At 43.8% G+C, this 9,319-nt stretch overlaps 1 protein-coding gene across 1 annotated transcript in view; it reads right to left on the minus strand.

Annotated features, from left to right (window-relative positions):
• Positions 1–2,529: 2,529 nt before the first annotated feature.
• The window catches only part of ZNF143 (zinc finger protein 143), a 46,558-nt gene continuing 39,768 nt past the window's right edge, over positions 2,530–9,319 (minus strand). The window contains exons 15-16 of the mRNA XM_015410359.1: positions 7,822–7,968; positions 2,530–3,017 (exon numbers count right to left, since the gene is read on the minus strand). Coding sequence (XP_015265845.1) covers positions 2,934–3,017; positions 7,822–7,968 — 231 coding nt within the window. The 3' untranslated portion in view covers positions 2,530–2,933. The remainder of the gene's footprint in view (positions 3,018–7,821; positions 7,969–9,319) is intronic.

Raw genomic sequence — 9,319 nt, forward strand, 5'->3', positions numbered from 1 at the left:
TACCCTTTTCCCCTTAATCAAGCAGTCTTAACTAAAGATGATCAACATTGTGCAATCAACAACTGTGCTCTCCTGACTAGAGGAAGGGAGAACAATGTTGGTAGAATCCTTGGTTTCTGTTTTAACAATCAGAAAGCAAAGCAGCAGGAGGTAGACTCCTGACCCTGAAATTTTAATGGGATTAGAATTTTACTCTTGTCCTAAGACGTTACAGGGAGAAAATCTTATAAACGACAAAACTTAGCCAAAGAAGACCTGTTAGCGCTGTATGCATCCAACTGTACTTTCTTTCCTCCAGTTTTGGACATTGAATGATTAGGTTTTTCAGGCTACACAAAAATAATTGCAGTATAATAAATAATATTGTTAAGCTCTCACCACTTCTCTTAATGGGTGGAAGATCCAGAGGCAGTATTACCTGAGCTTGGGGAAAAGAGTGCATTGGGATTTTATGGCATTTTTGTAAAACTTGCTATATTTTTAAATATACAAGAAGGGGATGGGTGGAGACAAAAAGGCACCCTTACAGAACAGCAGATCCACTTCCCTACATCAGACCCCTCAAAAGAGCAAGATCGTACATCCTCAAGATGCTTCAGCCAACTCACAGGTATTTGTTTCCCTGCACCTGGGCCAAACACAAACTGCTGTTCTTCATGCTCACACACACACACACACACAAACCTACCTCCTTCCCTTCCTGCCCAGTAGCCTAAATTTCTCATCCAGGACCTCACGACTGCATTTCCCCACATCGTTGGTGCCGACATACACCACGACCACTGGCTACTCCCCAGCACTATCTACCAGCCTATCTAAAACACGTAATGTCCGCTACCTTTGCACCAGGCAGGCAAGTCACCATACGGTCAGTACGCTGGTTCGCCACCCAGCTCTCTACTTGCCTAAGGATCGGATCACCAACTACCAAGAGCCCCCCTCCCACCCTGCCCAGGGATGGTTCCTTGGTGCGAAAGGATACCGGTTTACCAGCTGAAGAAGAGGTCCCTTCTGAGGACACATTCCCCTTATCCTCAGCACGGTGCCCTGTTTCCCCTTGACCCTCATGCTCCCTGACAGTGGCGGGGCTGCCAGATCCAGAGTGGGACATATCTAACAAATCCCCGAGAGTTTTCTTCGTGCGCCTGACTGTCTCTGCTTCTCCAGGTCAGCCACTTTGTCCTCAAGGGAGCAAACTCGTTTCCTGAGAACCAGGAGCTCCTTGCACTGAGCACACACCGAAGACTTCTGTCCAGTGGGCAGAGAGTCATACATGTGACACTCTGTGCAAAACACTGGACAGCCCCCAACCCCCTGCTGGCATTCTGGCTTCATAATTGCTTTTAAAATAATTAAATATAATCCCTCTTTTAAAACCCTTTGTAATTATGTGGTTCTCCTTGTCTACTTACCTTACTGGGAATACAAGGAGACTAGGGCCTTGGCTTTCTGGCTCTTCCTGGGCTTCTTACAGAGCCCCTAGTCTAAGAGTCCCTAGTCTAAGAGCCACAGGCTCGTGTCTCTGGCAAAGTGCTGCCTTAAATAGAGGCCTCCCCCAGCAGAGGGCGGAGCAGCAGCTATTCAAATTCAACCAGGCACTTACATTTACATTCAAACAATGACCCTTTCTCACCCTATCTCAAGCAGCCAGAACTCTGCAATAGCTCTAATCCCTTCCACACACTCCCAAACACAGTCCTCCCACACAATACCCTCAGCTAAATCCCCTCAGCTGAAAGCAAGTAAAAAAACACTCACCCCTCTAGCAGCTCTGTCTCCTGCTCCTTCTCAGAGCTCAGCTGGGTCCTTTGGAGGGGGGACTCTATGGCACTATGTTTGGCTGATGCCTCTAACCTGCCCTTCTGACTTCACCACAAAATCTCCAGGAATTTCCCAACCTGGAGCTTGCAATCCTAGCCAGGTCTGGCCCCAACAAGTCCTCCCTCAAAGGCTAAAATAGGCCTGGAAGGGACCCTGCGCCCTCCCCCTGCTTTTTACTCACTGAAACCCAGCCTGGAATACTGTGGTTGCCTAGCAATGGCCACTGAGAGAATCTGTTGCTTAAAGCTACTGGCATTCCTTTTATAATTTTTGAGGCTTTAAACCCCCATTTTTAATTTTTATAGATTTCATATTTTTCTGCAAACCTGGGCCATTGTTCAGGTTTGTAGAAAGATCTGTCTTGCCCATTCACATCTCCATTCACTGGAGTTAAGCATCAAAAGATTTGGCCAACTTCACTATTAGCATATAAATCGAGATACGATAAAACAGAAATATTAGGTTTACTTCCTTTAATATTGAACAAGCAAAGCTCCTCTTTTGTACATAATCCAATTCAAAGATAATATATGTAGCACTTCCAGCATGAACAGTCTGTATTTACAATCAGTGAGATAGGAGGCAAAAACTAAACAAGATGCATCTTCAACTTGTGTATGAAACACAATCCAAAATGTACTATTTACAAAGGTTTCAAAATTTCTTCTGTAAATCAGGAACCAATAAAAAGTGTTCTATTTGCAAAAGGTTTTTGAAATGATGATTTTTGTTATGGTTTAAATATCTGAAATCTTCAGTAATGACTTCATTCAGTTTCATGTGGCTTTAAATTCATTCCAGTAGTAAAGCAGATGCAGCTTGCCTGTAGTCTAGTTTGGAATCTGATGTAATTGCAGGCAAAGGAAATCTAAGCAGGAAATCCTAGCTCCATGTTCCTGAATAGAGAATCAGTCTGATAGGTGGTATTCATCTATTTCCCAGTGTTCATATACACAAACATTACAGACATGAAATGTTCTTCACTCTGGCATAAAATGTGTGCAGAGTATTAGTGAGCAAGAACACGTTAAAGTTTTTATGGATGTCGGCTGGCACAGACATTGTGGACTGAAAATAAAATATAATTCATTCCACTGTTCTTTTAGGCACAGTTAATCATCAATTCCTGGTGTTTCACCTTGTTGTATTCTAGAAGCTATTCTAATGGCTTCTTCCAAAGACTGCTGTTCTCCAAGCTGAAACAATAACAAAAAAAACCAATATTGAAAATATATGCACTGAAAAATATTTTTTGGTTTTATTTTTATTTATTTATTCAATTTATATCCCGCCCTCCCCGCCAAAGCAGGCTCAGGGCAGCTTACAAAAGATAAAACATAAAACAATTGTAACATAAATAAGACCATCTAAAAACAATCCGATATCTTAATTAGTTGTAAACTAATACTTAAGGATGGTGGCAACGGTTATGTTAATAATCTATAGTCTGCCCTGGCCCTGGTTGTTACCAATCACACCTCTTTAGGACCCGGAAGGGTCAATCGATTTTGCGACCCTGAACACAGTGCTCACTGGGGTACATTTGGGGAAAGGTGTTGGGCCCAGACCATATAGGGCTTTAAAGATGAGAACCAGCACCTTGAAGTAAATTCAGTATGCTATCGGCAGCCAGTGCAGTGCCTTTAGCACAGGCTGGATGTGCTCCCGCATAGGGAGACCCATAAAGAGCCTGGCCGCTGCATTTTGCACTAGCTGCAGCTTCTGGATTTGTGACAAGGCCAGCTCCATGTAGAGAGCGTTACAGTAGTCCAGTCTCGAGTTGACCATCGCGTGGATCACTGTTGCCAAGTCGCTGCGGTCGAGGAAGGGAACCAGCTGCCTGATCAGCTGAAGGTGGTGGAAGGCTGACTTGACAGTGGCTGCTACCTGGGCGTCCATTGTTAGGGAGGCATCCAAGAGCACTCTCAAGCTCCTAAACTCCGGCGCTAGCACCAGCAGTGTCCCATCAAAGATCCCTACCCTCAGACTGCCCCGACTCAGGCACAGGACCTCCATCTTCATCGGATTCAGTTTCAGTCAGCTCAGTCTAAGTAATCCAGCCACAGCTTGTAACGCCCGGTCCAGTTATTTCAGCTTAGAGTCAGACTGGCCACCCAACAGCAGATAGAGCTGGGTGTCGTCCGCATATGGTGATGACCCAGCCCATGCCTCTCGGCAATCTGGGCAAGGGGGCGCATATAGATGTTAAATAACATTGGGGAAAGCACTGCCCCTTGAGACACTCCACGATTCAGTGGGTGCTTTCAGGACAGCTGCTCCCCTAGCGCCATCCTTTGCCCCTGACCTTGAAGAAAGGAGGCAAGCCATTGTGAGGCAGACCCCTGAACTCCCATGTCGGCAAGGCGGTGGATCAGTAATTGATGGTCGACTGTGTCAAACACTGCCAACAGGTCCAACAACAACAGCACTGCCGATCCGCCCTGATGCCTCCGGAGGTCATCCGTGAGGGTGACCAGGGCTGTCTCCGTCCCATGGTGAAAACCGGACTGGAAGGGGTCTAAAATGGAAGCGTCATCCAAAAAGCTCTGTAGCTGCATTGCCACAGCCCTCTCTGTTATATTGCCCAAATAGGGGAAATTGGAGACCGGCCAGTAATTTTCCAATTTGGCCAGCTTTAATTAGCCATGATGGACACTGGTCTAGACGGCATGTGGTTGGGCAAACAGCCAAGAGCAATTTGTCGACTTCCTCTAGGCTGAGCGGACTGAAAAGATCTATAATCCGACTTGAAAACGTGAATGGAGCCTCGAGTTTGCTCATGTGGCGGGGAGGTCGCGGCAGAGTGACAAGACTTTATCTGTGAAGTAGCTCGCAAAAGCCTCACAGCTGATATCCAATTCCCTAGCATTTGGCCTGCCTTGTGGCAGAGCAGTCAGGGACCGAATTGTTCTAAATAATTGGGCTGGGCGTGAGCTCGCAGATGCAATCATAGCTGCATAAAATTCACGCTTAGCAGCTTTGACTGCCATCTCATAGGATTTGAAGCAGATAATATAAATTACGTTTTGTGCACCATATTTAGTCAACTAGCTTAGACATACAAGGAAGAAAAGTATGTTATCAATCATATTTTTATATATGTAGCTATAATAGCAAGTGAACAGCATGGGCTACTTTAAAAAAATGATTTTTGAACCCCCATCAGTTTCAGAAGCTGTTTGCTATAAAGCATAGGGCATTAATTGCTGTCTGAGAAATACACATCCAAGGCTCCCTCAAGTATGCTGTAGTAATTGCAGTCTTTTGGATTCTGGACATTACCAGTATATCTTCTCTTGTTATTAGTAGCAATATTTAAGCAATTGGACAGTGATTAAAATAAGTCTGGCAGAGGTTAGCTGCAGATGAGATGGATCATAATGCATGATCTACATACATGTTAAATAATTACATACTGATACCATTCATTTTCTCCAGTTGCTTATTTCAAGTCACTAGTTCTTTGAAAACTGTGGTACTGAGCCTATCTCAAGCAGATGGAATGTAACAGTCATTATTTCGGACTGAAATAATATAGACACTACCACTGTTCCCTCTAAGCTGAGTTAGTGTGAGCTAGCTCACAGTTTTTTAGCCTCTGGCTCACATTTTTGTCTCAGCTCAGGAAGGAGGGCTCCAGTGCAAACTAATTTATGCAGCAGCCAAATGGCTCGCTCACAACTTCAATGCCAGCAGCTCACAAAGTAGGATTTTTGCTCACAGGACTCCACAGCTTAGAGGGAACATTGGACACTACCCATTAAAAGGTTGAAGCCAACAATGATATCTTGGTGATATAGGACGAAATATAGAATTAAAAGAGTGGTTTAAAGTGTGGACGAGAAATATTAAATATGTTAAAGCAAGTAATTTTAAGGAAAATTTATTGAACATGTTCTACAGGTGGCATATTACGCCAGATAGACTTCATAAAATTATCAAAAACCTATCGAAAAACTGTTGGAAGTGTAAGACTAATACAGGCACTTTTTACCATATATGGTGGACATGCAAAAAAGCTTAAAAATATTGGAAAACTATTAAAGAGATAATTGAAGAAATTTTGGGAAGTGCAAAACAAACCAGAAATATTTTTGTTAAGTCTTATGCCAGACACGTATAATAGAACAGAAATGTATTTAATCATGCATTTATTGACTGCAGCAAAATTACTTTTCGCAAAATATTGGAAAGATGAAAATATACCAACAAAAGAGGAATATATAAGGAAAATCTTATAGGTCGCAGAAATGGAAAAATTGGTATTTGCCATTCAAGATAAAAATGAAAAGGAGTTTGAGAAATATTGGAAAAAATTGTACGAATGGTTATAAAAATATAAAGACGTTGAATAATATGGTATCACTTGATGTAGTAAAAAAAAGGAAGATTATCTGTGAAATTTATGTTGTAATAGAAGTATGTAAGGTTTTTGGTTTATATTTCAAACAAATAAGAAAATACATTTGCAAAAAAAAAAAAAGGTTGAAAGGTGATAAAAGGGAGACCACAAGGAGTACTTGACTAAAGATTACTGGGCAATATACTTTTGTCATCAGTTATTGCTAGAAATGAACTGTACTCTTGTAAAGAAACACATAAGAATCCTTAATAGTTTTTTTCTTATACTTCTAGAATGTTTAAAATAATGTTACTGCAATATAGGGAAACCTCTAATTTAAGAACATGCTAAAGTTAAAGTACCATGTTATACTGGTTGCTGTAGATTTTGTGGTCTTGGCATTGTAGGACCTGACGTTTTGCCAGTAACTGTGACTGGCATCCTCAGAGGTATAACACAGAAAGATGGAGTACTCTCTGTGTCAAAGTGAGAGATATATTACACGGAGAGTACTCCCATCTTTCTGTGTTAAACCTCTGAGGATGCCAGTCACAGTTACTGGCAAAACGTCAGGTCCTACAATGCCAAGACCACGGGCACACAACCCGGAAAATCTACAGCAACTAATGAACTCCGGCCGTAAAAGCCTTCGACAACATACCATGTTATAACTTAAAAAAACCTTTAGAAGCATGCTTTTACATTACTGTACTGATTTACTGTACCACATCCTTCTAAGCCTATCGACTTCAATGGAGTTAGAAGGCTGTAATTCTGCTTAGGTATCTGACAAAGGGAGCTTTGCCTCTCAAAAGTTCATACCCCCCCAAATCTTGTTGGTTTCTAAGATACTACGGGACTGAAATCTAGCTGCTCTACTGCAGATCAACATGGCTGTCCTTTGAAACTATCTGCTGGCGATGGTACCGTTGGGTTGCAACCCTAAGGCTATGGACAACAACTGACCCCCTAAATTGATATCTCGTAGAGACACGCTGGTGCAGTATCTCACCGACGCTTCACTGATGTAAACCCCCCCCAATACCAGGAAAGCTGTACCACTGTAGGGGAAATAAAAGGGCATCCTGGGGAAGGGGTGGGATGTTGCATCCTATGCTCCCTCAGCCTGCATCCTGCTTTCAGTGCTGGGGTAAAGTTATGGGGACAGAGGGAAGTTCCTGTGGAAGAGCTCCAGCTGCAGGCTCCTTAGGGTCAGCCTCAGGAACATATATGGCCAGGGCATCTGCCATGTGAAGGTCTCCTGGAGTTCCCTGCTCTCCATCAGGCCATGTTTCTGGCTCCTAGGACTCCTCATTTGAGTCCAGAGCCAGCTCACTGGGGGTCCTGACACTAATTATATTGCACAGTGTCCTGACACACAGGGACATGATGCTCAGATGCCTTTAGCTGATTTATCCCAACCTTAAGACTGCACTAGAACAGACCATAGTGATTGTCAGCAAGAGCAAAAGTGCAGTCCCACAGACCATGTCATGTAATGTTTATACAGATAACTATACTCAAAAAGAAATATACATGATCATATTGCAAATCAAGCACACATAACTGGGAGCAGAAGCATAGACTTAAATATTGAAAAAATGAAACAGCTGAATTTTAACAAACCTCACGCTACCAAAACTATTTTTTCTACTTACCTGCACTGCAATCTGTGTTCCATTGGATGTAGCCAGCAACGTAACAGGTCTAGATTCTGCGGTAACTAAATGATGCCCATGTTGTTGATGTCCAATTTCTGGTGAAGCACTATGGAAGGCTGCTAAATCTTGAGCCACAATGGCAACCTTCATAATAAACACACAAAGCTACATATTGAAAATCTAAACCTTCAAAAATATATGTTTATAGGCCACCAGAGAAGCTTTGAGATAAGAAAAAAATATACACTAGGAATAAGGCCCGTTGTGGAAATAAATACAACAATCTCTAGAAAGAGGCTCTGGGAGAGTGCCAAGGCCTTGGGCACTCAGTGCCAATGTGCTGTGGCGACCTCAGCAGGGTATAATGACACAGAGTCCACCATTTTCTCCAGAGGAACTGATCTCTGCTACCTGAAGAGCAGTTGTAATTTTGAGTGATCGCCAGCCCTCACCTGGAGATTGGCAACAATTGTTACCCAGGAGGAAATGGCTGGTTTGGAGGGTGGAGTGTATGGCATTGTACCTGCCTGAGGTCCCACCCCTCCTCAAACCTCACCTCCAGGTTCCACCCCTCAAATCTCCAGGAATTTCCCACCTGGAGTTGGCAACTGCAGCCTCTACCATGCTCTGAAGCCCTGACTGCTACGTCACATTGGCTGTCATAGGAGAGCCATCTCATTAGGGTATAAGGACACAGAGTCCACCATTTTCTCCAGGGGAATTGATCTCTGCCATCTGGAGAGCAGTTGTAATTCTGAGTGATCTCCAGCCCTCACCTGGAGATTGGCAACAATGGTTTCCCAGGAGGAAAAGAAGTCTTTCTCTGCAATGGGGAACAAAGCAGCTTACTTCATTGTCCTCACCCCCTTTTGACTTGCACAACAACCCTGTGAGGTAGGTTAGGCTGAAAGTCTGTGTCTGGTCCAAAATCACCCACTCAGCTTCGACAGCAAGAACCTGGATCTAGCAGACCCTGCTCTGAAGCACTGACTGCTATGCCTAGGGTAGCCAACCTCCAGGTGGAGGCTGAAGATCACCAGGTATCACAACTGAACTCCAGACAACAGATCTCTCCCCCTCCCCAGAAAAAATAACTGCTTTGGAAGGTGGGCTGTATGGCATTCTGTTCAGCTGAGGCCTCTCCCCTCCCCAAACCCTGGCTTCCATAGACTCTACCAGAAAATCTCCAGGAATCTCCCTACCTGGAGCTGGCAACCCTAGACTCAGGACTGGCCCCAATGAGTTCCTTACAAAGGCCTGCAGAGGGTTTCCTTCCTTTGTCTGAACCAAGCTTGGTTGCCTACTGTGGTGAAACAGGCTCCAGTTTACAACTCAGCTGTTCACCTCCCACCCTTGTCCTGTGGGCGTATCTCACTCCTTAAGTTCACTGCCTCCACTCACAGAATCGTCACTGCCTTTTTAGAGGGACAGTGAGACCCTTCTGGCCAAATTTCCCTATTTGGAGATGGGATCCCTGGAAAGTTGGCAACCCAAG

The sequence above is a fragment of the Gekko japonicus genome, unplaced genomic scaffold (assembly GCF_001447785.1).
Source record: "Gekko japonicus isolate JY-2015 unplaced genomic scaffold, Gekko_japonicus_V1.1 scaffold1697, whole genome shotgun sequence".
Taxonomy (NCBI): Eukaryota; Metazoa; Chordata; class Lepidosauria; order Squamata; family Gekkonidae; genus Gekko; species Gekko japonicus.